Source organism: Colletotrichum chrysophilum (genome assembly GCF_026319265.1).
Source record: "Colletotrichum chrysophilum strain AFK26 chromosome Unknown scaffold_86, whole genome shotgun sequence".
NCBI classification, from domain to species: domain Eukaryota; kingdom Fungi; phylum Ascomycota; class Sordariomycetes; order Glomerellales; family Glomerellaceae; genus Colletotrichum; species Colletotrichum chrysophilum.
Window position 1 is genome coordinate 20653 of NW_026517373.1, and position 26894 is coordinate 47546.

Genomic DNA, 26894 nt, shown 5'->3' on the forward strand with positions numbered 1-26894 from the left:
TACTGGCGTCGCCGCTATATCCGCTTGCAAGACGCGTCCCCGCCCCAGCCTTGTCTGAAAAGTTGCCATACTTTCACTCTTACTTGGCTCAAAGCTGAGGCAGACGTGCAAGATCGCACCGACTCAACCATGCCGTACTGCAAGGTCTGTGCGAAGCTGACAATCGACGACATATCGAACACCGATTTTCGGTTCCACGATTCTCTCCAATCGGTCAGTCATCTTTTGCGAGACTCAGCTTTTGTATGAATGCCGGACATGGGAAATCTGGGAGGATGGGAAGTCCAAGCACCTAGGCTCAGTGCCCACATTTCTGGCCCCGGGGTTCGTCTCCTCAGCCAAGAACAGGGAGGCCGACATCGCAAAGACGCTCAGCATGTGGTATCAGAGTCTCTACGACTTTACACAGCGAAAATTGTCCAACCCACATGACGTATTTGCTGCTATCGCGTCCATTGCAAAGCTCGCTAAGGAGGTCCTGCAATCTCGTTACCTCGCGGGCCTTTGGGAAGCCGACCTCGTAAGAGGGCTGCTGTGGAAGTCCATGCACTCATTTCTCGGGAAACGTTGCGAACCCGTTACCCGCCCCAAGCCGACCGCTTTTGCACCTGCACCTGTTCTTCGTGCGCCCTCCTGGTCGTGGGCATCTGTCGAGGGTCACATTCGAAATGAAACCGACGCTAGAAGGGTCAAAGAGCTGTTCGCTAAGGAGTCTATCAAGGTACGTCCGGGAGCTGGCAACAATTGGACGATAGACACAACCTGCGATGTAGAAGCTCTGAAAATGCCGTCTTGCGAGCTGCGTTTGATCGGGCAAGTGGCGAAGGCTGTCGTATCAAAGGTAGCGGTAAGAGACTACATCTCAGCGGTCAAACGGGAGCCAAAGCAATGGAAGGCTAGTATGCCCAATGGTAAACTGCTTATTTCGGCGGACAAGAACACAAGTAAACTCAACCTACAAGGGCAAGTCGTTGCTGTCGGATTCTTCGATGTAATGGAAGAAGCTTGTGATGAGGTATGGTGTCTACTGATGATCGAGGAGGAAGGATTGATGTTAGCCAGACATGGTGCGATATGGAAACGAGTAGGCTGGTTCGGTGTATAAGACAAGGGATGGTTTACAGGCAGGGCTGCGGTTGACATTACACTTGGATGACCAGGCACTGCGCTCATGTATGGCTGGCTTTGAAATTCTCCTCATGTATACTATCAAATTCTACCCTTTCGTCTGTTCTCTTGATTGATCTTGATTCTTTTGGCCCTTGCGGTCAAAAAAGAGCCATAAAGGTTTCTGCAGGCGCTGTTAGGAAGTAATCATGAGGATTGCGGACTGTGTCCGACCGACTGAAGGACTTTTGAAGTGATGCGTTCTAGTCTGACACACACTAAAAGTCCTTGCTTAACATAGAAACCAAGTCGAATTGAGGCTCACTGCGTCTGACCTGCACCTGTGTATGTGGATCAGTCAAGTGCAATCCCAGCCGCCACAGGCACAGGTTTAGCGCCCGGCGTCAGCTTTAAGTCGTAGTTCATCAGCAAGAGTCACAACGCAACACACGAGATGAGATGCGTGCGACAAGGTCCAAGAGCGCGGCTTCAATAAGAATTCTTTCCATTCTGTTGTGCCAAGTATCAGCTATGATTGTCCAGGCGGCGCTGCAAATGTCATCGTAGATGAAGAGAACCACGTTACCTTGAGAATCACTAAAACCCTGTCGACTAGCCTGATCACACTACTAGCACTGCGTTACGACGTTTAAGCTTATTAATAAGACTAAGGCGAGCTACCGCAAGATCCTCGCGCTGTTCCTCGTGGACCTGAGGGTTCCGATTATTGGTACGGCGAATATGCCGCCGCAGCAAAGGGGGTGTTGGAAGGAGGGCGCGGCGCAGGGAGACCGGTTGGGAACGTTGCCGCCCGAGATTACGGATGTGGTGTTTGATAATATGGATTTTCCGATTGGGATCGAGGAGGCCAAGAGGACACGGGCTGATTTGATGGAGGAGAGGACGACGATTGCTGAGCAGGGGATGGGGGTGATGACGACAATGGAGTGGAACTTTTGTGAGCACTGAGTCTGGCGGAACCTGGCCTCGTTGTGTTGTGTTCGTATCGAAGGAAGGGGACCGCTCAGTCGTCATGGCGGTGAAGGGAGAGGAACTTGGAAGCTGTGTTGAGACGTTTGCGTGACCGGCCTGAAAGATTGACACCAGATGTGTCAATAGCTGTGCAAATTGTGTCACCCCAGCCTCAGCTCATGACTGCGGTTGTGCTCCGATTGGACGATCTGACGGCATCCTGCGCTCCCGCAGTAAGACATGTGGATTGTGTCTCATGCCGTTCGCCAGATACGTTAGTTGCCTGTGAGACAGTAAAGTTGAAGCTAGGGCACAGGATCTTACTCATAAGGATCGTGTTGTTCAGCAGTATGCGTCAATTGTCGCAATTTTCGCATAAATCTTTGTTCCCAAGCAACCTTTCCTATCATCGCCTCTCACTTGCTACGTGGTTTTTGGCCATTGAAATCATCTACTCTCAAAGGCAGCACCTTATCGACATCACCGTCATGCTTTACTATCTCATCAACAGCTTCAAGTCCAAAAAGGACGCCGAACCCAGCCTCGAGCCATCAAACCACCAAGATGCCCCCAATCCTGAAAAATGGCTCGCCCACAAGATCCATCAAACAACAACTGCAACTCCCGCCCTCAACTCAAAGACCGTTACCACAACCGTTGTCGACTACCTAAACCCAAGCCTCATCAACCTCCGCACCGTCGTCCAAAACGATCCCTACCTCGCCGTCCTAGCAGACCAAATGTTCACCCAAGCCGCCGCCCTTCAGCCTCGCGACCCAACAGAGCAACCCGCCGTCCAGTCCTTCCGCCAGTTCCTGCAAGTCGTCAACGTCATCATGCGCTCCGGGCCGCAATTCTTCGACAGGCCGGGAAACGAGCACGCCATGGGGTTCGTGGCGGCGCCGATTAATGCCTTGTTGAATTATCCCATGGGCACGGCGGCCGGTTACGAGTTCTTTCGGAGGCCGGAGGTAAATGAGGCGATGGGGAAGGTGTTAAGTGCTTGGGGCAAGTTTCTTGCTTCGGGAGACTCGAGGGGGTGTTTGAGGGCTTGGGTGTCTGCTTCTGGGCAGATTGTGATGGCGGAGAGGGCGAATGGAAGAGTTGGGGAGGGTGGTGGGTTAGGGTTTAGGGAGTTGTTTGTTTGTCCTGACCCTGAGGATACGGAGACTCTTGGGTATGAATCGTGGGATGCGTTTTTTGTGAGGCGTTTTCGGGAGGGGGTGCGGCATGTGGAGTTCCCTGATGATGAGGAACATATTGGCGGAGAGAAGCTGTCTGTCACGGGCAGCAGTGGCAACGTTGACATTCAGGTCGACGACAACACCTCAGTCATCGTCAACGCGTGCGAGTCGGCGCCGCTGCAAGTCGTATCCGATGTCGCCCTACAAGCAGACGTCACGATAAAGGGCCAGCCGTACTCCCTTACCGACATGCTAAACAATAACGCGCTCGCGCCGCAGTTCGCCGGCGGGACGATCTACCAGGCCTACCTCAGCGCCTTCAGCTACCACCGCTGGCATGCACCCGTGAGCGGACGGATCGTCGAATTAGAGATGATTCCGGGGACGTACTTCAGCGTGAACCGTTACCAGGGCATAGCTACGCGTCGGAACGATAATGATGATACAGATGGTCCGGACCCGCAGGCGCCGTGTAGATCGCAGGCGTACACCGCTTCCGTGGCGACGCGGGCGGTGGTATATATCCAGGCGCGGAATCCGAAGATCGGGCTAATAGCGATTGTGTTTGTGGGTATGACGGAGGTGTCTAGCTGTGAGGTGACTGTAACGGCTGGCGAGGAAGTTTTGAAGGGACAGGAGATTGGGATGTTCCATTTTGGGGGAAGTTCGCATTGCTTGGTGTTCCGGCCGGGTGTCGAGTTGAGATTTGTGGAGAATCGGTCTCCTGCGGGTCTCGAGGGGAACAATAGGGTGAATAGTGCGCTCGCTTTGGTTGAGTGAGGGCGCAGGCTGGTGCATTTGTATATGCTCGAGTTCAGGGCAAGAATGAACCCACCATGTCTAGTCTCTGGCTTAGTATTACTGTTACTCAATACCCCCTGGATGGAAGGTTTAGGATTTGATAGCGTGTGCTGAAGAGATAGATGTAGTGTCCCAGACATATTTTGCAACTAGCACACATGATCGAGATCTAGTTCTCTGGCTGATGTGCGTATTAGAAAGATCAAACAAAGGCGCCGTGTACCTGAGGTTCATGATGTAGGAACGCTGCAAGGGAAAGCGGGTTCTAGGTAGCCACGCACTTTTTATTGTAGTACTTCAGAGGCCATCTCAATAAACGACAAGACCTTAACGAATATGCAACGTACTCCTCCTTGCCTCGTCCGTGAACCAGAACCCAGCCGGTGATGCCGAGTCTTCGGGTCTCATCAGCATTTCCCCTTCCATCCATCCCTGGACGAAGTAGGTGCCACCAAACCTGTACACAGTCTTCTCATCTACACTGTCAACCTCTTGCAGCAATACTGGCTCAGAACACGTCGCTATCACAGCCAAAAACGCCACGGCTTGTCGAAGGTTTTTTCCGAGATGTAAGAAGGCAGGAGGGCCATGTATCCCTTTTTCGTGAAACAGAGCGTTCTTCCTCGAAGCACAGACTGTACGATATCAAATCACGGACGCCCTTCATAGCTGAAAGACCACTCGTGCGTCGGAATATGACGCGACTTTACAGCAATGCGGTCGTCGTTATGCCACGCGTTCTGTTCCTTGGTCTTATTGAGGCGAGCACTGAGGACTTCCAGCATTTCCGGGTTCTGTCCACGGCATGCCCAGGCCGAGATCACGTCGCCGTGGAACATGGCGATGGCGGCTCGCCGAGGATCATCGTACGGGTTGTTTTCGCGGTCTTCATAGATATTTGGTATGGCTGCTGTCTACTCTTGGAACTTGTAGAATGCGTCTGGATCCGGTGGCTGGAATATGTGTCCTGAGGGGATCCTCCCTGGGTCTTCGATGATTTCATCAATCTCGTCTAGGATGCCGCCGCGATAGTTGAGAATGCTCTTGTTGAAGCTGAAGAGTTTTTCAAAGTCGCGAAGCTGTCCAATTCCTCCATCAGCGGAGTACAGCTCGCCGTCCAAGTCGTCCATCCGCATCATAGGCCTCACGGGGATACTCTCTCGACGGACGAGGCAGCTTGTGGCTGCTGAGAAGGTCCAATCGGGACACCACGACGGCACCAGACTGTAGTTATCGACGTTATGCCATGGCTCAGGGGCGGCGATGATATTGAGACTTCCGTGCTGTCTTGACCAAGCTGTTGCGAAGTCAATAAAGACTTGCTGGCAGTTTTTTAATAATCCAGCTTGAAGTCGAGTCCCTTATTATCCCGTGCCAAGTTCCACAGAGCGAATATTTTGTCTTTGCCGTCGGTTGCCTGGAAGTCTCGTATGAGAATGGAGGCCTCAAGAAAGTTAGGACTGTCCTTCCTGACGGTGGGTGAGAAGAATGAGGAGTAGAGTTTTCATCCGGCTATCAGATGCCTAAAGTAGAAAGTTTTACGGATAAAGATGAGCTCGTCGTACGACAGACCAAACTGGTATAGCTGCGGGTCTGCCCTCATCATCTGCGTTCTGAGAACGGGGTTGAAAGAAATCATGGCTTGCAAGTTGTACGCGGCGGCGTCGAGGGACCCGAATGTGACGGCTTTGCGGTTGTCCAATACCACTGCGGGATCTGACGAGATGGCAACTTCTTGGACGACCCAGACTCGTCTGAAGTACGGACGGCACATGAACTTGTATAAAGCCGCACAACGCGCAAGATAGATATCTGGACCAGTCTTGTTCCCCTCTTTCCCGATGTCGTACTGACCCTTCTCATTCATCTCGATCTTGAGCTGGTCCATCGGCTTAACAAAGTCCAGCGCCGTATCGGTCTCGTCGCTGTGCTCGCCGACGTAGCACACGCATTGGGATGCGCGGTCGTAGATGTCAAACATGCGTGCAACCTGTTAAGTCCACCCCGCAACGTTTAGCTGGTCGATACACGATCTACGGCTGCTATGAATCTTGTATGATGAAGGCCTTCACTTAGTTAGTGGCCTCCAAACAGCTAATTTATGGTCATCAATGAGAGTTTACTTCAAATGGTGCTATGCTGCTCGATCTCATGATGTGAAATGAAGATTTAGTCATGTCGGAAGATTCCTGACGACCGCTACCACGGCACTACTGCGGAACTACTCAACACCGGCGACGTGAGGAAAGACTTGAATTGATATTGTCTAGTATGTCATGCACCATGGCCAATCTTCCCTCAAACTCTATCGTCCCTATCAAGAGTCCATCTTCAGCATGGATACCAAATCCAGCTGAGGCTCGCTGCGTCTGACTTGCACCTTAGCCGTAGGATCGGAGTCAAGTTGAATGCCAGCGGCTACAGGCTTGGGCTTTACACCCGGAGTCAACTTGAAATCGTAGTTCATCAACAAAAAGCACAGCGCAATTTTGATCTCGTTGGCAGCGAAGAATCTCCCAGGGCATGAGTGTTTTCCGTGGCCAAAGGCAATGTGCTGCGGGGTGGTCGTGGCAAGTTGGTGAAGGTTCTCTTGTCCCTCCTGCTGGCGCATCTTAAGCCAACGATACCCATCCCATGATCCAGGATCGGAGTGGACGGACGGGTCCCACATGGCGTGAGCAGAAACACCAATCTTTGACCCAGCAGGAATAATCGAGCCATCTGGAAGTTTGACGTCCTTCATGGCGACCCGGTTCATGCTCACAACATTGGGCGGCTTGATGCGTTGGCTTTCTTTGATCACACTGTCCGTCAGCTTCAGCTTGTACAGCGCCGTCTTTTCCCAGCCCTCCTGGCTGATGACCGTTGCGATCTCCTCCCGGAGTGCAGTCACAATCTCTGGATGTTGCATAATGTCGTACAGGGTCTGAGACAGGAGATCGGTCGTGGTATGCACTGCCGCCATGGCGAGAGCAATCTGAACAGTTGCCGCATCGTAGTTACGGCCTTTGGCCATCTGTTCGAACCATTCGACGGCATCGTTTCGCGCCTTAGGCTTGAGACCCTCCGCCAGTCTTTGTTGGTCCTCTACTTTGCGTGCATGTAGGACTTCGTTGATAATGTTGCGTGCGGTTTGCTGGTGTGCGCGGACAGCTTTGCACTGGGGTAAAAACCAGTGAATGACGTGACGGATACCAGGAGGGTACTTTCGGAGCTCTACACCAGCGATAAAGGCGTCGACGGTGTACTCCTTGGTAATCTTCAACCAAGCGGGATTGCGGCATCCCTCTTCGCCAAGAAACACACGAGCTGAAATGCGAGCAACAAGATCCAAGAGGGTTGGCTTAAGCACGAACTCCTTCCATTCTACGATGCGTCAGTAATGAGGAGATAAGCGGCATTGTATCATCGCAAAAGGGAAGAGTCAATCTACCTTTGGAATCCCCGAAGGCCTGTCGGCTAGCCTGATCACACTCATCGGCCAGCGGCTCGGTAACCTTTCCTATTATTTGGAATCAATACGCGCTGCTCATTGTGCTAGTTGCCAATGTAGTTTGCTCACCAAGAGATTGCGTTATCTTGACTCTGACGACATCGGTCACCAGAGTGGTCTTCGTTCCCTCTCTAAAAACCTCAAACCCAGGGATCTCTGAGTGGAATTGCTAAGAAACGGTCAGCTAGTCAATTCCCAAGATATGGCTACAGTACGACAAACCCCATTGACAAATGTCATGAAATCGAGGTCAGTATCGTTGCGGATAGCGTCGGCAAACTCTGGTGGGAGGATGACCATTTCGCCCACATCAGCGATGATACGGAAAGGTGTGGTGTTTCCAACCTACAGGTGTGCATCTAGTGTCAGAGCATACTTGAGATACAGCGGTTCCTTGGCTACTTGCCTTAGCAAACCCATCTTTCATAAGTCTCGTTGCGTCTGTTACAAACTGTCTTCTGGCTTTCGTATTGCCAACATCAAATACAGACGTTGGGACAGTAACGTCCGGAAACTTTGAAAGTTTGGATCTGTTCAGAACGAGAGGAGTAACACAGAGGATAATCAAAAGGAACAAGTATGGTAGGCTTCTAGACAGTGTCTCAAGACCATCCGCTTTGTCAGTAAGATGCGCTGGAGCCAATGAGGCCTCTGGACTAGTCGTGACGTCCATTTTGCGAATGATTGTAGTTTGCAGGAGTGTGTCGCTTTTGTTCTGGTTTGTGGTTCATCCCAACAGCCGTGACGTTCATCGTTAAATACCTCCATCTCAAAGCGAATCCGAGCTTTCTTCATGGTCAATCCAGCAGCAACTGATTCATCGCAATCTGGCTCTAGAGCTGTAGAGTCTCACAATAACTCCGATGCGTCTAGCTATGCCGCGCAGAAATGGATTGAAACATCATGGATTGAAACATCATTCGGGCACCGCGCCGGGTTGTGAATGCCGTTTCCAGCCCCGGTGTGTCCACTTTTCGGTGAGCTCCACCGTCGGCACTGACTTGATGTGTGGCATTTTGACGATTACTGATCCTGTCGTCGACCTCGATGTGGAAGGTCGATGCGACGATGTGGACCATTAAACTAATATGATTGATGTCTTCTGAAAGATAATTACGACTGATGCATATCACTAGCCACCATTGTCCAGGACTTCGCCCAGGAGTGGAAGAAGTCTCAACTGAGCCATGGCTGGATAATCTTGCTAAGCATTACCCGGACCTCTCGAAAAGCACATCTTTCTCAAAGAAAGCCCAATCGATGTCACTATTCATCGGACGAATCCAATTCCACGTCTACGGAATTAAGTGGTGAAGTGGGCATCAGATCTCCGGAGTGACAGTGTGTACGCATACTGGCCGTGAGTAATGATGAGTCTTCGCGCCTATTACACCGAATATGACGTTAAAGCCTTCAACTTGTTCATAGATCCTTGCGATCTCAATATCCTCATTGCTACTATTGTAGAAAGGTGGAACTCGGGTTCGGTTTGTTACATTCCTTCCCAGTAGTCTTATGGAGCAATGTACGGCTCTTCTGTTATCTACTATACTGCCAGAGTGCCCACTTGTAGAACTCCGTTGGGCATACCACCAGAGAAGTCCTCCTTATGCTCTGGATTACGGCTGCCGTAGCCCCACCAAGATTAAGAGCTGTCACCGTCGCTGTCTTTCCTAATAAAAGACTGGCGTCTTCGCCATGGCAAGTCTGTATCAGAGCCGCTCGCTTCGTCTGTGGGATAGTCGTCATCAGAGTCTCGACCAAAACCGCTTTTCTGTTTTCGCTTGTGAATGGTCGGACATTCGCATCTCTGTGGCGCCTTCTCTATGGCGGCGTCCGCACCATGTCGCAGAAGTAGATCCCGCACTTCCCCTCGAGCCCATGTCAGCGCGGTTCCGACGCTAATGCGTCCTTCCCAACTCTCTGTGTCTAAGTCTGACTCGGCATCCGAAGAATCTGGCGTGTGATCCAGCTCACGGCGCCTCTGCTCGCGTTTAGTTGGCAATCTACCGTGTGCATGATGCACGATAGGCAAATTCACATCCGCCCCTTGTGCCAGCAAGGTCTCCACGACATCGATGTGCCCACGCTCTGCCGCTATCGCTAGAGAGTTAAGCGGTGCGTAACAGGCGTCATGAGAAAAACGGTTCCACGCGACGAAAGCGACGCAAGTACACTCTCCCGGCGGGAGATTGTCAAGCTGTGCATTCGGATCGGCTCCTGAGGTAAGAAGCGCTTCGGTGATGGGTTCATTGCCGTTCCGTGCTGCTATCATTAAGGGCCTGCAGCCCCCCTTGCTTGCAAGGTTTGGGTCGGCGCCGTGCTGCAGTAAAAGTTTCACGAAATCCAGTCTACCTTGGCTGACGGCGATGAACAATGGGGTGATGCCTTCCTGACTTGTTGCATTTACGGCGGCACCATTCTGCAGCATGTACTCTGCCAATGCCGCACGACTCTCGTCGGCTGTCTGGTTCTTGTTGATGATGACCCCAAGAAGTGAATCGAGTGCATGATGAGGTTTCGGCAGGAATTCTCCGCCAAAGAGAGTGTCAAATGGGACCATCTCTGCTTTCTTGCTATCGTTTGACGGCGGAGCTCGTTTGATTTCATATTCAGACTGTGCAAGGTCAGCGCCATCTTTGTGTTCATATATGCGAGGAATATCTCACATCTGAACTCGCTTCGGCGTTCTCTCTCGCGCGATGTCTCGCCCAGTGATCCATTTGGTGCTTGGCCAAGAACTCCATGGCTGATCGGTGCGTGACTGGGTAATCTGGGTTTGTGGCTGCACCAAACGCACACCCTTCAGCCTGTCCGCCACTGGAGAGCGCCAGCTTACTGTCACCATCCCAAGTGTAGCGGTCATTTCCGCCAACAACCAGATGTAGCGGCGTGATGCCTGATTTCTTAACTCTCCATCGGTTCCATTTGGTTCGCTTACGCGTGGGAACCTGGAACTTGACATTCGCTCCGTATGCCAGCAGGATTGCGGTGGTCACGTACGCTTTGGTCCACAATGCGACCAGAACAGGATTCCAGACCAGGTCCTCCAAGTCCGAAGACACGCTCCCGCCGTTTATACTTAATTGGCTTTTCATAGGAACTCCGTGCTTGTCGGGATTCGCTCCTCCTTCCAACAGTGCCCAGCATAACTCAGCGTTCCCAAGTCTTGCCGTTACCACGAGGGGCATAACTTCCTTGGCTAGCTCCCGGACCATGACGTCTCGCTCAGAGAGTGAGCCAAAGGTGGCTAGTGCATGGAAAGCTTTGTTGTAAGAGTTGGTACCGGGGTAAAGGTAAGAAAGTTGTTTGTTGGTAACGCGTCGTGCCCAATAACTGAGCACCGTTCTCCCGGATGAGTCGGCCGCAAGACTATCCGATCCTGCTTGCAGAAGGTAATTCAAGGTGGAGGTTGCACGGCCATTAAACCCAGACAGGAAATAGTGCATGAGCGCAGTTCGGCCGTTACCATCTCGCTTATCAGGCTCTGCACCTTCGTTCAAGAGGGTCCTGGTCGCTGTTGGGGATTCTCTTACAGCAAGCATCAGGGGCGTCTTCCCGTTTCCGCATAGTACGTCAATTGCTGATGTGTCGGTTGAAGCTGACCGTGCTAGGGATTTTACCGATGCTGAAATCCGAGATTTCCGATGGCGCGGTTGACGCTTTGGGTTCTCTCTCAGTGCCTCGTTGAGCTGCTTGAAGGCTTTGTCGGGATGAAGCAGCCAATGCAACGCAGTGTAACCATTGGAAGAGCATACGGTAGGGTCTGCTCCCAAATCTAAAAGGATTCGTATCAAGTCGTGCTCCCAAAGGGTGGCTGCAATCTGCAGGGCGGTCTTGCCGTCATTCCACGATTTACAGTCAACATCTGCTCCGGCCTGGATGAGCCTGCTGCACAAACAGGGGACCAAGAACCCCCCTGCTTCCCATAGCTCCTGCGCAAAGACTGCGGCCTTTTCTGAAGACTCTATCCAGTCCGCCAACGCACCGAACAGGTCGGTGCTTTTCGGTGATGTGTTCTGACCTGCCACATATATCGTCGGGGTCGAAGGGGGCCAGGGTTTTGACCAACTCTTTTGACGGTCCTCTCTCAAATCCTTCCCAGTCCGGGAGCACCATCCGCTCCATCTATATCGGCGGTATAAGATGTGTTCTGGTACGTCGCGCAGCCAATTCACATCCTTCATGGAAGCCAAAGTCGTGCGAAAAGCGTTCGGTGAAATATCTGTTATACATGTCCAGATCATTGTTGATATCGGGACATCTGCTGAGAGCATTGATCCTCGCTCCGTATCGCCTTCCTCCAATGCCCGGACTGCTTGATTCGCACTTATCATTTCATATTCCCCGAAGGCCATGTGGAACGCATCTACAAGTTCGTAACCGCCTTCAGCCTCCCAATAAGGACCTTCGGTTTGCGGTCTATCGATAAGGGTTAGTGGTGTTTGAGTCTAATATCGTATTCCCTGGTTCTATTTACTTTGGCACCGGGTCCGCATCTTTGAACAGAGCATGGACCTTGCTACCCATTGGAAAAAGATTCTGCAGACAGCTTTCTCTCAGAAAGAGTCCATATTGGACGCTGTGCCGACGTTTCTTCTCGTCTGGTGCCCAGACACTGGAGATGACTGCTTTTGGATGAACAGTGCTGGTGTTGATGTACTCATTGAGGGGAAGGAACCAAGCCCAAAATTTTGGCTTGCCAATATCCAGAATTGCGCAATATTTATCGTCCAGCAGAGTCTTTGAAGCGCCGTCACCGCTGAGGATGATGTGTTCATGCCAGTTGAACGCTGCGTACATGAAGAATGGGCGTGGCGAAACGAAATCTTGTATGTCCTGAAACATATCGTTTCCGGCGTTAAGGGTGTCGAATCTGGAATAGAGAGACGATTAGCTGAGGTGTCCTACGTTCACCATCCGGTCAAGAACTAGAAACTCACATTTCAAGTATTCGTTGGCGGGATATGTCCATGTTCAGGATGTCTAGACAGACAGTGGCGCAGACCAGGTTGGCATCTTCCTTCGAAATACAGCCTTTCCAAGAAGCTACTTCGTTGTCGTCAAGACTGCCTGGATTCTGCGCCAATCGATCGAAGGGCGGAGCCACAGCCATGTCTTCTGTGGTCATCAAGAACTCCCTCGCTGTCTGATGAAACAAGTAGACCGAGTTCTTGCCGAAGGTTATGAACAGACCACATCGAGCCCGTACCATGCTCTTAAATTCCTCGTCGTTGGCTGTTAGATCGAGCTCGTCATACGACTTCGCCAGACCAAGGTTGCTGCATGATCTCTGAGTGAGAGCATAAATGACTTTGAACTCTGGAATTTTGATTGTTCTTCGCGCTGCGAGGATAACGCAGAGAAGCCTCCAAGCGTGTTCCTTGTCTGGGCTGTGGTGCAACATGTTGTTGAACTGGTCCCCAAGTTGTTGGGGGACACCGGCAAGAATTTCGTCAATGATCTCTTCTGTCGCCTCTCGGTTCATTCTCGCATCTGAGCGCAACAACTCAAACGCCATTCGAACGGCCAAGAACGATCTTGTCCGCACGTTTTTCCTGATAAGCCTTTCCAAAAGCAAAGCTTCTGTGTTTCCGTCGAGATGCTTCTCCTTGGCTATTTCCTTGACTTTCAGTCGAATGACACTGCGAATGTCAGACTGAACCGTGGCATTCTCGCCCACTAGATGACTGGTCCTTGGAGACCCCAATAGTTCGGTGAACAACTGAGTTTCTTCTTCCCACGGACGAGAAGATATGACCACTTTTAATCGAGAATGTGTTTGAAGAGAATTGCCAAATACACTTGATAAGTCGGTCAAAAATCGCTTGCGGCCTTCTCCAGCGCACTCATCGACTGCATCAAAAATGCAATAGACGTCGCGTTTCGCTTCAGCAGCTATTCTTGTGATGATCTGCCACACGACCTCGGTCTGTTGCTTAATTGCGTCCCCGTGCTCTTTTTGTGGCGCCCGAGCATGTTGCACGAGTGTGTGATCCTGCGACAGCAACTGATAAACCACGGTGCTGAGGGCATCATCGTAGTCGCGGAGGCTGTCATCGTCATCCTTGAAGAAGAAGTACGACGCTAGTGGAGGCTCATCGGTCGCTTGAAGAGTATCAATGAGCGTTCGCATGATGGTGGATTTTCCACCTCCTGCCTCTGCGGTGACGAGCAGCAGGTGCGATTCTTTGGAACGTTGAAAGGCTTCATACACCGTATGATGGAAGAACCACTGGCCAGTGCCTTCTGCACAGGCATCGTTTCTGTCTTTCTGAAGAAGATAGTTGATTTCGGTGTCGAAGGCTTTCAAACACTTTGAATCTTCAGCTGGATTGCTTCGGGCTCTAGCTCGTGAAGCTGTCGTACGTTGAGAGCCATGGGAGGCACCGGCCTCTGTATTTGCGGTCGGTTCAGACATTGCAGGACCAGCTCTTATGAATCCAATCAGTGAAAATGAATGTACCTAGGAAAGTATCTCGAAGTCTTAGGTATATAGATTGTCGCATTCAAAGGTTTCAAGCATGTCCGCATGAACGTCGTTGATGCGGACGAGGACGAAGGCAACCAAATTGCTGCCTGCACTTCCCCACATGTAAGCAGCCCAGCTCTTGGATGGCGAAAACCATCGGACGAAGGATGGCCCGGATGGTACTTTTGCAACATGTTACTGAATGTTTCATTGCTTGTCACCCCGCAGTCAGATCATTATTAGTGTGGGATCTCCGATGACATATGGTACCAGACAAAGCATTAGCGAATGGAATGCGGCAGCGACAGCCAGCGCATGCCCACTTCTGCACCACAACCAGTCAACGCTATCAGCCTCGTTCTTCCTTTTAAGTTAACTGATCAGCCTCCACTTCTCAGTCAATCAACAAAAGAACAAGACCCGTGGAAGTCTGCCAGACGTTTCTCATCCACCCCTAGGTGACAACTGAAGACGACAAACCTTTTGGAGCGTCACTTTAGGCGGTATCGCATGAAAAGGTACTAGCCGATCGTTCGCTAAGCTCTCTGTACTTTGACACTTTGCACTTTAAGTTTGAGAGAGCCTCAGCTTCGATCCAAACAGTGTCTTGTCTGGGGCTTCTACTGTAAGCGTGATACAAGATTTCTTGTTGCTTTGTGAAAGTTGGTCCTTGCTTTCCACATATCCGCCACGTTTCAATTAGTCACAGTCTCTTCGGGGCTCTAGAAAAAGGGCGTTTGCTCAGAAACATGCGGACATCATACTTTTTATCTCGGAAAAGTTTGGTGAGGCTGTCATCGCTCTTGAGGGAGCGGTCACAGAGGCAATTGACGTGGGACTGCTTTGGCATCTTCATTTTAGATGGAGTAATTGGTTGTGCGCTTCGAATGTTTGTAGAGGATTGAATTGGCCACTGCTTATCTTTTAAACACTCATCAACAAAGGCTGAGCCGGTCGGCCGGAGATCAAGGCGGCGCACTTTCCTCCTTGGTGAACCTAGCTGACGATCGCAACGCCAGAGTTGCCAAGGCTCTTAGTTGACAGAAACCTTTAAGACAGGTCGCTTAATTGACAACATTCGCTTTTGGCAGCTGTTTTCTCGGCACGTGCGGATGCTAGCGCAATGCCGACTACAGTGGGGAGATCACAGCGTCGGATTGGTGCCCTCATGGAGATTGCTTCTTAGAAAGCTTGGCGCTCGGTCTTGGATCTGCCCGAAATTATTCCATGTCGCTTTACGGGGTAGTTCATGACGGGGGCATCAGGTTGCAGAGACGGACACCTTGCATTGTCTAAAAATGATCTCATGGAAACAACCCTACAATTCATGGACTCTTCTCCACTAGTATATAAGTCGTCACTGATTTAAAGTGAAGTCGCGGGTTGGCGCAACAGTAGGCGGAGTCATTCAACTCATCCTACAGGTCCGCCAACGCCAACATGAGGGGCTCCCAAGCTCTCATCCTCGCCGCTGCGAGCCACGCAGCGGCTCGTCTCACGACCGGAGAGAATTCAACCCACCTAACCCTCACAAACGACCGCCTCTCCGTCATCCTCACCAAATCCAGCGGCCACATCACCGACCTCACCCTCGACGGCCAAGACCTCCTGGGTCCTCTGAATGGCAACCGCGGCAAGGGTCCCTACCTCGACTGCTCATGCACCCCCTCAGGTTTCTGGACGCCCGGCGGAACGGCCTCGCTGCAGCTCATCAATGGCACCGATTCAACAGGGACCCCGTTCGGCGGGCTCATCACGTCCGACAAGTTCGCGGCAACGAATCAGACACTATCGCAGTACTTCTTCCTCCGCGGCGAAGAGACTGGGTTGCATGCCTTCTCGCGCCTGACGTACTTCAACGAAAGCAAGCCGCTCCTCCGTGATCTGGGCGAGCTGCGCACGCTGTTTCGCCCTAACACGCCGCTTTGGACGCATTTCTCCACCAGCGAGGGCAACTTCGGGCCGCTTCCAAAGGATGCTACGTTCTCCCAGGCCGTGACGGTGCAAGATGCCACGACGTATGTCGGCGGGGTGCCCGATGACCCGTACACGGAGCAATACTCGGACTACTTCACCAAGTACACCCTGTCAGAGTCGTGGCGCAACCACGATGTCCACGGACAATTCAGCGACGGCTCAACGAGCGCTGATGGGAGCACGTACGGCGCGCCGATGCCGAACATCACTCACGGCTTCGATCGAACGTGGGGCCCGCAGTTCTACTACTTCAACAAGGGCACGCCGGAGACGACCGTGGCCGAGTTGAGGGCTGATGCAGTTCAGTTTGCGGACGCAGAGTGGAACGAGGCCTTTTATGACAGTATTGCGGAGTATGTTCCGAACTTCATTCCGTCGACGCAGCGGACTGTGTTTGAGGGGGCTGTCCAGCTTCCCGAGGGTGCGAAACGACCGATTGTGGTCTTGTCGGAGAATAAGCAGGACTTCCAACTCAACGTTTTCAATACCAAGTCACTTCAATACTGGGCTGAGATCGACGAGAGAGGTAACTTCAGAGTTCCGCGCGTTGCTGAAGGCACGTACAGAGTCACCGTCTACGCGGACGGTGTGTTTGGATGGTATATCCAAGACGACGTTGAAATCACCAAAGATACTGCGACGACCAAGCCGACATTCGAATGGAAAGAAGAAAGCGCCGGCGAGGAGATCTGGCGGATTGGCGTCCCGGACAAGTCCTCCGGAGAATACCTCCACGGATACGCCCCGGACACCTCTAAGCCTCTTCAGCCTGAACAGTACCGCATCTACTGGGGCAAGTACGATTACGAGAAAGACTTCCCCGAGGGCGTAAACTTCCAAGTTGGCCAGAGCGACGAGGCACAGGACCTGAATTACATCCACTGGGCATTCTTCCCTGCCAAAGGTAACCACCTCCGGGAGGAGAACTACTACGACAACGTGAACAACTGGACCATCACCTTCAATCTCGCCAAAGACAAGTTGGACGCCGCCAAAACGGCCACTCTCACGGTGCAGATTGCCGGGACTAAGACGGCGAACGGGAATGCCAAGTGGACTGTTTCGGGCCATCCGTACAGCAACCTGCCGTGGACGGTAAACTTCAACAACCGGTATGAGTCAACGTGGGTTATCCCGTACTGGCGGAGCGGATCGTGCGGCGTGAGGAGTGCTGTCGCGTGTCAGAATATTGAGAATAAGTTTACTTTCTCTGCAGAGGCACTAAAAGAGGGTCGGAACGAGTTGACGTTGAGTCTGCCGTTCAACGCAAGCAGTGTAGAGACTGCGCTTCTGCCGGACGCGTTGTATGTACAGTATGATGCGCTTAGGTTGGAGCTGGCTTAGCTTGTAGGTTCTAGGATGTGAATGTTGAAACCCTTGATGGCGTACCACCAATCTTGTTGCTAATTGTTTGCTTGCTTGCTTTGTATGACCTATCAAGTGAAAACTAGACGTGGAATCGAACGTCGTTGAATCTGATGGGAGAAATATTTTTCCAAGGAGCATCTCATCGGGGGATTCAGAGAGCAGGTCCGGGGCACGAGCCAATCACCACCAAGCAGTGAGACCGGTCAGCCGACTCCCGCGCCGGCACTTTTAGCGTAGCAATCGGCACGGCAGTCGGGACGCACGCCGGTTGGTACGGTAATCACAATCCCTGACGCCGGAGGTAGAGGAGCGTTGAAGATGCTCCGAACGAGATAGAACCTGAAGCCATCATGAGGATCATCAGGAAATCACTATGGTCCTCGAGGACGATATATCCTCCGGGCCTTCGACCGAAGCTCTTATTCTCCCTGCCCTCGCTGAGCATAAGATGGCCATCATCAAACATCTTGTCCCATTGATACCTCACACTAACACAACCATCAAGACCTTATACGAAAACAAGTAAGCAACCCTCGCAATGAATCCCTTCACCATCTTCCTCACTCTCATAGCCATCTTCACCTCCACCCACGCCAAACCCACCACCCCCTCCACCCCCCGCTCCTCCTTAACCTACGAAGCCTACCTCTTCGTTTACTTCGTCCGCAACTCCATAGGCGGCGAAAACATCTTCCTCGCCGCCTCCGACCCCGGCGACATCCTCACCTACACCGCCCTCAACGCCTCCGCCCCCATCCTCACCTCCTCCAAAGGCTCCCTCGGCCTCCGCGACCCGTTCATCACCCGCTCGCCCACCGGCGACAAATTCTTCCTCCTGGCAACGGACCTCTCCATCGGGCGCGGCATGTCCTTCACCGACGCCCAGCGCGTGGGGAGCAGGCACATCGAGGTCTGGGAGTCGCCTGACCTGGTGCACTGGTCCGAGCAGCGGCACGTGTTAGTCGCGCCGCCCGAGGCAGGCAACGCGTGGGCGCCGGAGGCGTATTTCGACGAGGGGCAGGGGATGTGGATTGTCTTCTGGGCGTCGAGTCTTTACGAGGAGGATGATGTGGAGCACACGGGGAAATCGTATAACCGCGTTATGTACGCGACGACGAGCGACTTTGTGGAGTTCAGCGAGGCGCGGGTGTGGCAGGACGCCGGCGGCTCGCGGTATGATGCTACTGTCATCGAGGTGGACGGGGTGTACCACCGCTTCACCAAGGACGACTCCGGCAACGCCACAGGGTGCCGGGACATAATACACGAGAAGTCGAGCAATTTGTCATCAGGCCTGGACGGGTGGGACGTCGTCGCGAGTTGTATTTCCACCACCGCCGGCGTGGGCGAGATCGAGGGCCCGGCGGTGGTGAAGTCGAACCCCGGGGATGTGAATGGGGAGAAGTACTTTTTGTTCGTGGACGAGTTTACGGGGCGGAGGTACATCCCGCTTGTGACGGAGAATATTAGCAAGCCGGACTGGAAGCTGGCGGGGGAGGGATGGGTGATGCCGCCGAGTGCACGGCATGGTGGGGTGATGCCGATTACGGCGGCGGAGCGGGAGGCGGTTTTGGGGGCGTATCCACCTGGGGAGTGATGATTTTGCTGCTTTGATGTTTGGTTGTATTTTGTGAATTTAGTTGTGGAGGTTTCTCTTCTCTTGTGTTGTAATCCATAGCTGTGTAAAAAAAACCACTTTTTCTCTCCAAAATTTGCCTTCAGAGCCAATGTTGGGAGGCACAGTCCATGAAACCGTCCTGATGGAGTGGAAGAAAATCAGGATTGACGACGTTGAAAGAATGTCAAGATGCTGTTCAACACGACAAAGACTTTCTTCACCGACGAGGCCAACAACGACACCAGAACACCCGCATACCCACCCGAACACAGGTTCTTTGTCCGTCAATCCAGTCTTCAACCTCGACCCGCAAGACTCTGAACAATGAGATTCACCGCACAGCAGCACGATGATATATCTGCGTCGGCAAACTCCCCCATTTCCCAAGCCTCATCACTTCGTCCACGCACTCAATTCTCTCCCATCCCAAATAATCAAGTCTCTTCCACTCTCCAGATCATTCAACCCCCGCCGCGATGTGCTACAAAGTCCACACGCACACCCTCTCCTGCGACATCAGACCCATCATATCATCCACCAAAACACACTACATCAACCCCTACGAGACACCACCCTCCTGCGCCTGCCCGCTCCCGCGCTCCTCCTCGCACCCGGGCCGCTGCCCCTCGCACGGCTGCTGCAGCCTCTCGAGCACCCTTTACAGCTGCCGCAGGGCGTGTCGCCGGCCGACGCATTACCACCGCTACGTCTGCGACCACCCACCCCCTTCATCCTCTTCGCGCCGTTATTCCTACAGCTACGCCCGCCCACCGACCCCGATCCCGTCCCACACGCCGTGGCGCCGGCTGCCCACCTTCGACCGCGATGCGGACTTCCAGACCGCCGAGTCGGGGGACTTCAAATTCGCCATCACGGAGCTGCTCGACATCGGCCGCATCCTCCTGCACGCGGAGGCGGAGCTCGAGAAGGGCCAGCAGCGGATCGAGAGGGAGCGGCGGCGGCATGCGGCGTCGCATGGCGGCGCGTGCGGGAAGGTGCTGGATGCGTGGGAGTGCGGGTGGACGCGGCGGATCGCGCTGATGGGCGCCGAGGCGGATGATCTGAAGCTGAGCACGGAGATTTTGGCGGATTGCTGGGTGAAGTATGTGGGTTTGCTGCGGAAGTATGAGAGGATGGGGCAGAGGAGGGTTAGTGGGATTCTGGAAGAGCCGGCGGCGACGGAGGAGAGAACGAGTAAGAGGCCGAGTGATCGGGGTAGTGAGCAGACGACGCGGTATCGAAGCGAGGATCGTCCAAGGACTCAGGGGCGTCACCGGAGTGAGGTGAGGTTTGCGGGCGGGGAATATCGTCATGGTGAGGATAGGATCCAAGTTGAGAAAGAGAGGCCTCGAAGGCATAGTCGGCGGGGGAGCTGGGGTGGCGAGGACCGTAGTCGCGATCGAGATTGGGACCTCGAGAAGGAAAGACGGCATGCCGCCCGTGGCTATATCGTGGATGAGCGACGACCTCGTCAAAAGACATACGTCGTGGGAGATCGCCGAACCTATCGAGAGCCATCGAGAGATGAGCGACCGCGAAGCTGGTGGAGGCTGTGAGTTGAGTGGACGCAGTGAAAGTCTCAGTCATAGCCGAGCGCGGGCGCCGGATGAAGAAATGAGTTTGATTAAATGGATAAATCTAAGTCAATGATATCTAGTGCTTATGCTTTTGCCTCCATGCATGATCGATAACTCCGAGCTCGCTGTAATGCTAGGGATAGAAAGAATTATTCCACGTCGAGGTGAGGTCTTAGTACACCAGCTTGAAGTCAACGTCCGACTTTCCAACCATGAGGGTATCCGGCAAAGGAAGTTGAGCGTAAAAGGGATTCGGGCGGAAGGTGACTTCCTTGAGGTTCGGGAGCTTCTCCTTGCTTCCGAAAACGAGCTTCCGCAAGGCGTTCTGAATGCCGCTTTCATACTGTTTTCGGGCCTGGAATCCCAGCTTGTCGATTTCAACATCGTGCCACAGTTCTGCCAAGTCGAGTATTTCTAAGGATTGGGGCAGGCTTCCCAGGACGTCGAACTTGTCCATCCTCTCCGGCTTGCCAAACAAGATGCCGATGTCGAGTTTGACGTTTCGCAGCGCCTTCATCTTGGGTAAGCAAGTGAGAGTGCCGTCTCCACCGACATGCTGGGAGAAGTTGGCGGCCAAGATGCCCTCGAATGAAAACGTCTCGAGGGTTTCGGCAACAAGACCCAGAGCCGTGTTGAGATTGTGCTCGCCGTCGGCAGCCTGGTCGGAAACGCCAGAAGGACTCATCTCGAGAAGCTTCAGATTGGGGCACAGAGCGCAGATGGCGTGCCAACCTGAACCCCACATGCTGCTGCGGACGAGCCGTACCTCTTCAACATGCTTCCAGCTGCCGTCATCGCCCCATCCGTCACCTGGCGGGAGGGCCGCTGGTCGGAAATGAGCAGATCCCAGCTCCACGGCCTTGAGATTGGGCAGCCTCAGTAGACATGGCAGCTCGCGGCGGGGCCAGAAAGTCGCCCCGGGAAAGTCGGGCATGGGCTCCAGCATGATACGTGTGAGTGAGTTGAGAACTCGGGGGCAGCCTTCGTCGGGTTCGATGTCCGGAGTAAGAATATCCTTGAGCTTCTGGTACTCGCCAGCGGCGAAGGGCATGCGCATGTGGAGGGTGCGCAGATTTGGCGTCGAGTAGAGAACGAGGGCGAACACGATTTGAACGACTTCGAGATCCGTCTTAGCTTCCCGCATGAAGGCCTTGATGCGGTCCGGGAATCGGGACGACTCTTCCACTAAGTGGCGCCAATGGGTACGCTTGTACGGACATAGAACGTCGGTAGGATAGTGATCGCTGCCCAGGCACGAGACATATGAGAATATGCGCATGTTTGCGCCGAGCTCTGGCCGTTCTAGGAGAGTCTGCAATAGCGATTGAAGACGTGACCGGCCCCATAAGTAGACCGTCTGGTAAAGAGACGGGATGGCGAGATCCGACAAGCGGCGGCAGACGAAGGCGAGTCGGTACAGGGCGACGCGATTGCTCACGACGACTCCATCGGGATCGGTGTAGGCTGTGAAGGGGATGTCCAAGCCGTCAAGAGGTGGTGTCAAGTGTCCGACAATCTGGAGCAGAACCTCGTCGGGGAGGGAGAGCAACGTGTTCGAAGTCATGATGGGCGGGTGTCGGTGGTGAAAACCTGGGGTATCGTCGAAATGGGGCGAAGGCGGGCAGGTGAGATATTAGATCTTGATTAAGCGGTGTCGTATGCGAGAATGAGACAAGTCGAGCCCGGTGACACGTGAGATGAAAAGCCGTCTGTACAGACTTTGAAGACGACGTGTGCCCAGGCGTGTCTCAGCCAAAATGGCGATTCGTGGGGTAGAGTGAGCGAGTGAAGAGCGAGGTGGTGACCTTATGTAAAGCAGCGGACTCGCTTGGCGCAGGTTCGGCGACAGCAGAGTCTGCAGATGGCCAGGTAGTAAAAGGGATGCAGGGTTGGACGCAGGAAGCGGGAAAGTGGGCAAGGGAAGAGAAGAGGAGGAGAAGATGAGACGGGCGCGTGGCGTAGCAAGATTCCCCCAGGTTTTGCCCCGTGGCTCTCCACTCTGCGCTTTCCGCACCCAGGCTCAGCAACAACGATGACCCCTTTGACGATCCGAATGCGGCGACGAGTTGGCAGCGCTGCGGAAGGGAAAGGGGGCCAGATTGCGGATTGCAGAATGCGCATGCGAGGAAGAATGTCGGGGTAAATATGGGTGAGTGTGGGTGGGATTTCTATTGTCCCGTCACGGTGTCCAATTGACGTGGAGCAGTCCCTTGATCCCGTTTTCTGCGAGACTGCCGCCGAGTAATAGCGTAATACGTACTGCTGGAGTTGTCAATGTCGCCGTCACTTGGAAGAAGCGTCGGATTCATGAGAGACAATGTACCTGGCACATCTCAGCCCCAGCAGATAGCGCAGGCCGTTACCCTCGGCATTCCAGGCATACAGCCATGGCGATGCCGGCGTCGAGATGAGACTTTTTTCCCTCACGGTGCATTTGTTGCGGCATCAGGTTGCATTTTGGACATGACGTTGCCGGAGGCGCTCCCGCTCTTCGGCTATCCAGGCTGGGCAGGCATCTCGACACCCTGTCTTGATGCCTGTGACCCTGGGTCTGGGCAGTGCGACGGCGAAGAAAGCATCCATGTGGTTGGTTCAGAGGGTTGCGACGCACGGCCCAGAGCTGATGTCTGCGAACGAGCCGATCGGGAGGCGGCACCCGAAAGGAAGAGTGCCTCTACCGGTCGAATGAATCAGAGTCGCATTCGAAGGAAGAGACGGCCGCCGAGGCACACTCATCTCACACGCTTCATGGCGGCGTGGCAGCAAGACGTAAAGAAGGGCCGCCAGTGTCGAGTCGAAGTGAGGGGGAGGGGCAGACAGAAAAAAAAAGAAAAAGATAAAATAACGAATAAAGTGGGGTTGGACAGGGCTGGGTGTGAAGCGAACGATTGGCGGGAAGGCGCGCCAACATCGGCGGTCCCCTGCTCCTTTCCCCCCTTAGGTTGAAGGCGTCCCTGCCTTACCCGGAAAAACAGGCCTTGCATCGTGACTGGCTGCCATTTTCAACTTCCTGCCTTGTGAGCAAGTCTGGCCCACCGTCCGTAAACCAGTTGCAGGCGGTTGCAGTTGCAATGTTGGCGGGGAAAGGCGCATTCAAGCAATGCAGGAAGCAGTTATGGCAGTTGCAGGATGAGAAACTCCCAACTCTGCATCTAGGTGAGGTGCCTCAGGTACAGCAGCGTTTTATTTACAGCGAGGGAGCCACTGAAGAACACCACCGGAAAGACATTGGATTCATGTGAACAGTGACACTGCGAACACAGAAAATGGCCGACAGGTATCGCTTGCACAGCAGAAACACCTTGCAACCAATACCCAGCATTGGCCAAGCTTATTATGGGAAATGATCCAATTTATCACGCAATGGCAGTCCGGATCGACGTGTTTGTTTGCAATCTGCCTGGGTTATGCATGCTGCGGTGCTCCTTCTCCTGCTTGCTGGTGGCTGCTCCTGCTGTGTTCCTGCTGTGCTCCCTGAGGCAAGTGTGACGACGCCCTGTGCCTGCCCTGTCCTTCCGTTCTCTTTTTCTTCCTTCTTTCCTTCGTCACAGCTTACCTAACGTTCCGTAGTCTGCACAGACCACATCCTCCTTCACCTGACAGGCCCCACCGCTCGCGTGCCCTTCAGCCTCAGGCATGCACACTTCTTCGAAGGCTGCTCCCCCAGGCATCAACTGCCCAAATGGTCCTCGTGCGTCTGGTTCCGGCGTCTCTCTCACATTTTCCCCCAGGGCCTCCCTGCCTCCCGCTGCCAACATGATTCTCCAAACCCGAGAGATCACACCACTTTCCGGGCTCTTACGGATAATTCTCGACAGGGATCCCCACGGAAAGCCCCTCACCGACAGCTTGGGATGCGCCGCAATCGACCTTTCGCCTCGACGACCACCACGACGACACGCCCTCAAACACGACACACTTTCTCACTCTTCGTCTGCCCTCGGATGCGACCCCTTTTGAGCTTGCTGCGACAGCGCCGAAGCGAGTCCGTCCGACCCTTCTGACTTCAAAGTTGCAAGCCCATGTGTCGTCTTTGAAACTTGGGACCAGCTGATTCTAGACAGAAGCTTGTTTCTTCGTCTTCCGTCTCTTTGGTCTAGCTTCCAACGCTTGCCTAGGATGACTCTGTTAGTCGCAAAGGGTCAAATTGAGGCCGGTTTCGCTGCCATGTTGACCGTTCGGCCAATTGGCTGTGCAGATTCAGATTTATCGGTTTCCCAGCCCCAGCAGAAATCGGCCGGGGAAACTGTCTTCAACGAGTCAAAGTCCACATTGCTGAGGCACAATCACCTGCATCCGGGGATGTATTGGGGTCTACGGATATTTCCTTATCAGATTACTGCTCTGTCTCCCGTACTATTGGTACACCGGTATCTGGTCTAGACTCAGCTGGCCCTCCGCATCCTCGGAGCGTCCTCCGGCATTGAGCCGGCGTTGAATCCCCACGCTCACCGAACCCCCGAGATATCCTGTCAGACCTGTCAACGGCTATTATTCCACCCGATTCTGTGCAGCCAAGAGACTCGGCTCAATACAGGTTCTCAGTCTCTGAGTTGGGGCAACTTCGAGATGTTTCGCACCCATCACTCGCCTGCTGAATAACGTCTCGAGTTGATCGGTCCTCTTGGCCAGACGTTAGTCCTCCAACGGCTCACAATCATCATCGCAACCCGAGCTCGTCTTGAACTCATCATTATCGGAAAGTTCCCCGACCTTGAACATCTTGATCCGCTTACGCAGGACGACCGGACTCAATCGCCCAACCTCCAAATCGGCATCGGTTTCCTCCGCCACACTACCGAAATCCTCTTCCGAACCTTCGCTGTTGCGTTCAGTCTCCGACAAACTGTGGGAGGCTTTGCGCTTCCTCGGCCTTAATCCCTTGCCTGCCCGCTGCTTGCAGAGCCTGCCCATAAGGCCCGGCACGCTTCCTTTGGCAAGGGCTCTCATCACCTCCAGCGCCTCGTCTTCCGTCTTTCCATCCGCCAGCATCTGCTTCATCTTGTCCCAGAACGGCTTGCGCCGAGTGAACCATGACCGGGCATATGTTTCGCTGCGCCATTTGGCTCGATACGTTACTTCCAACTGCTCGACGGGTGGCTGGCCACGAAGACCATGCCGGTACTCCGCCCAAAGCTCCTCTACCGTGTCTGGTGTTGGTTGGAACTTGAACAAGGGCTTCTGGTTGCCGCGTTCGTCTGTGATGGTCAAGGGACTGCAATACTTTGGGTCGTCGTACGGGTTGTGAGGCTCCGTTACGTCTTGCTGTCTCGAGTCTGCGCTGATACCAATCTTCCTCGCGGTCTGGTTCAGTCGACGAAGTGATGAAGGAACCTCAGCCCGTGGCGCCTTTTTGCCAGTGCTTCTCGTCCTCTGTGGCTGTGTGGGTACTGGTGTCGCTATCGGCTCCGGTCCTTCATCTATGCTCGCCTCGCTTTCGGTCACCGTCACGTCCGCTCGGGCCGGGCCTCGACCCCATCCCGGAGCAGCGGGGCCCGCCGGCGTCGCAAACGGAGGTGACGGATTCCTCGCCCCGTTCGTCGCATCCGCTGCTGAAAGAATCCCTTCTCGACCCAGCATCTCTCCGATGCGCATGCCGGTCACTTTCTGTGCATCCCAATCAGTCAGCATCAAACTCTCGCCTTCGTCATACCCAAACCTTACGCACCGGGATGACATCCACCAACAACCTGCGCTGAAGCTCCCACTTCCCTTCAAACCCGACCTGCCACTTGCGTATCTCCTCGCGCCATTCCTCTTGTCTTCTTTGGATCTCCTCGTACTCTCGAATGTACTTCTTCTGCAGCTCGATCACGATCTTGGCCAGCTCGTTCTCGGTCTCGGGTGGCGGTGCGTCTTCCTGCGCGTGCGGTGGCGGTGCAACGCTTTCGTCGTTGTTAATGTCATCGTCGCTCTCGCTGTCGGAGTAAGCCACGAGCCGCACTCGACCCGCAGTTTCCATGTTGTGCCTGGCGCAGTTGTGTGAAGTTGATTATCTGAGTGACGGTTTGACCAGCTGTGGCCGATGGTAAGCTCGCGCCTGATGCTAATGGCTGGATGATATGTTAGATGTCCCACGTCTTCCACAGACGACGTGAAATTTGTGGAACTTTCAGTGAAGTCCTAAGAACCTCCCTGTCTCGACTAGGCGTCTTGTTATATTGCATGTCTTAACTGGCGTAAGGACCAACAACTCGAGACATTGACTAATGTCGCTTCTCCAAACATTCTTGTTGAAATTGTATCCAAACCGTTTTTGATTCTGTTTGTGCCTACAATCGTCCATTGTTCGTCCATCCTCAATGTTCCTGACATGGTGGTCGAG

At 53.5% G+C, this 26894-nt stretch overlaps 9 protein-coding genes across 9 annotated transcripts; 4 read left to right on the forward strand and 5 right to left on the reverse strand.

Annotated features, from left to right (window-relative positions):
• Positions 1 to 2567: 2567 nt before the first annotated feature.
• COL26b_009150 (uncharacterized protein) lies at positions 2568 to 3739 on the forward strand (the record flags this gene model as incomplete). Its single annotated transcript, XM_053181890.1, has 2 exons — positions 2568 to 3649; positions 3712 to 3739. 2 exons carry the CDS (start codon positions 2568 to 2570, stop codon positions 3737 to 3739), a joined length of 1110 nt encoding a protein of 369 aa, XP_053034121.1.
• Positions 3740 to 4978: 1239 nt separating this feature from the next.
• COL26b_009151 (uncharacterized protein) lies at positions 4979 to 6045 on the reverse strand (the record flags this gene model as incomplete). Its single annotated transcript, XM_053181891.1, has 2 exons — positions 4979 to 5361; positions 5607 to 6045. The coding sequence occupies 2 exons, from the start codon at positions 6043 to 6045 to the stop codon at positions 4979 to 4981; spliced, it is 822 nt and encodes a 273-aa protein (XP_053034122.1).
• A 336-nt stretch (positions 6046 to 6381) lies between these two features.
• COL26b_009152 (uncharacterized protein) lies at positions 6382 to 7857 on the reverse strand (the record flags this gene model as incomplete). Its single annotated transcript, XM_053181892.1, has 3 exons — positions 6382 to 7430; positions 7627 to 7726; positions 7780 to 7857. The coding sequence occupies 3 exons, from the start codon at positions 7855 to 7857 to the stop codon at positions 6382 to 6384; spliced, it is 1227 nt and encodes a 408-aa protein (XP_053034123.1).
• A 4176-nt stretch (positions 7858 to 12033) lies between these two features.
• On the reverse strand, positions 12034 to 13693 carry COL26b_009153 (uncharacterized protein; the record flags this gene model as incomplete). Its single annotated transcript, XM_053181893.1, has 2 exons — positions 12034 to 12433; positions 12501 to 13693. 2 exons carry the CDS (start codon positions 13691 to 13693, stop codon positions 12034 to 12036), a joined length of 1593 nt encoding a protein of 530 aa, XP_053034124.1.
• A 1776-nt stretch (positions 13694 to 15469) lies between these two features.
• Positions 15470 to 17371, forward strand: COL26b_009154 (uncharacterized protein; the record flags this gene model as incomplete). The annotated part of the gene is made up of 2 exons (XM_053181894.1): positions 15470 to 17310; positions 17365 to 17371. 2 exons carry the CDS (start codon positions 15470 to 15472, stop codon positions 17369 to 17371), a joined length of 1848 nt encoding a protein of 615 aa, XP_053034125.1.
• Positions 17372 to 17912: 541 nt separating this feature from the next.
• On the forward strand, positions 17913 to 18971 carry COL26b_009155 (uncharacterized protein; the record flags this gene model as incomplete). The annotated part of the gene is made up of 1 exon (XM_053181895.1): positions 17913 to 18971. The coding sequence occupies one exon, from the start codon at positions 17913 to 17915 to the stop codon at positions 18969 to 18971; it is 1059 nt and encodes a 352-aa protein (XP_053034126.1).
• A 210-nt stretch (positions 18972 to 19181) lies between these two features.
• Positions 19182 to 20190, forward strand: COL26b_009156 (uncharacterized protein; the record flags this gene model as incomplete). The annotated part of the gene is made up of 3 exons (XM_053181896.1): positions 19182 to 19264; positions 19750 to 20094; positions 20160 to 20190. The coding sequence occupies 3 exons, from the start codon at positions 19182 to 19184 to the stop codon at positions 20188 to 20190; spliced, it is 459 nt and encodes a 152-aa protein (XP_053034127.1).
• A 551-nt stretch (positions 20191 to 20741) lies between these two features.
• On the reverse strand, positions 20742 to 22133 carry COL26b_009157 (uncharacterized protein; the record flags this gene model as incomplete). Its single annotated transcript, XM_053181897.1, has 1 exon — positions 20742 to 22133. The coding sequence occupies one exon, from the start codon at positions 22131 to 22133 to the stop codon at positions 20742 to 20744; it is 1392 nt and encodes a 463-aa protein (XP_053034128.1).
• Positions 22134 to 25204: 3071 nt separating this feature from the next.
• Positions 25205 to 26531, reverse strand: COL26b_009158 (uncharacterized protein; the record flags this gene model as incomplete). The annotated part of the gene is made up of 2 exons (XM_053181898.1): positions 25205 to 26176; positions 26238 to 26531. The coding sequence occupies 2 exons, from the start codon at positions 26529 to 26531 to the stop codon at positions 25205 to 25207; spliced, it is 1266 nt and encodes a 421-aa protein (XP_053034129.1).
• Positions 26532 to 26894: the final 363 nt, after the last annotated feature.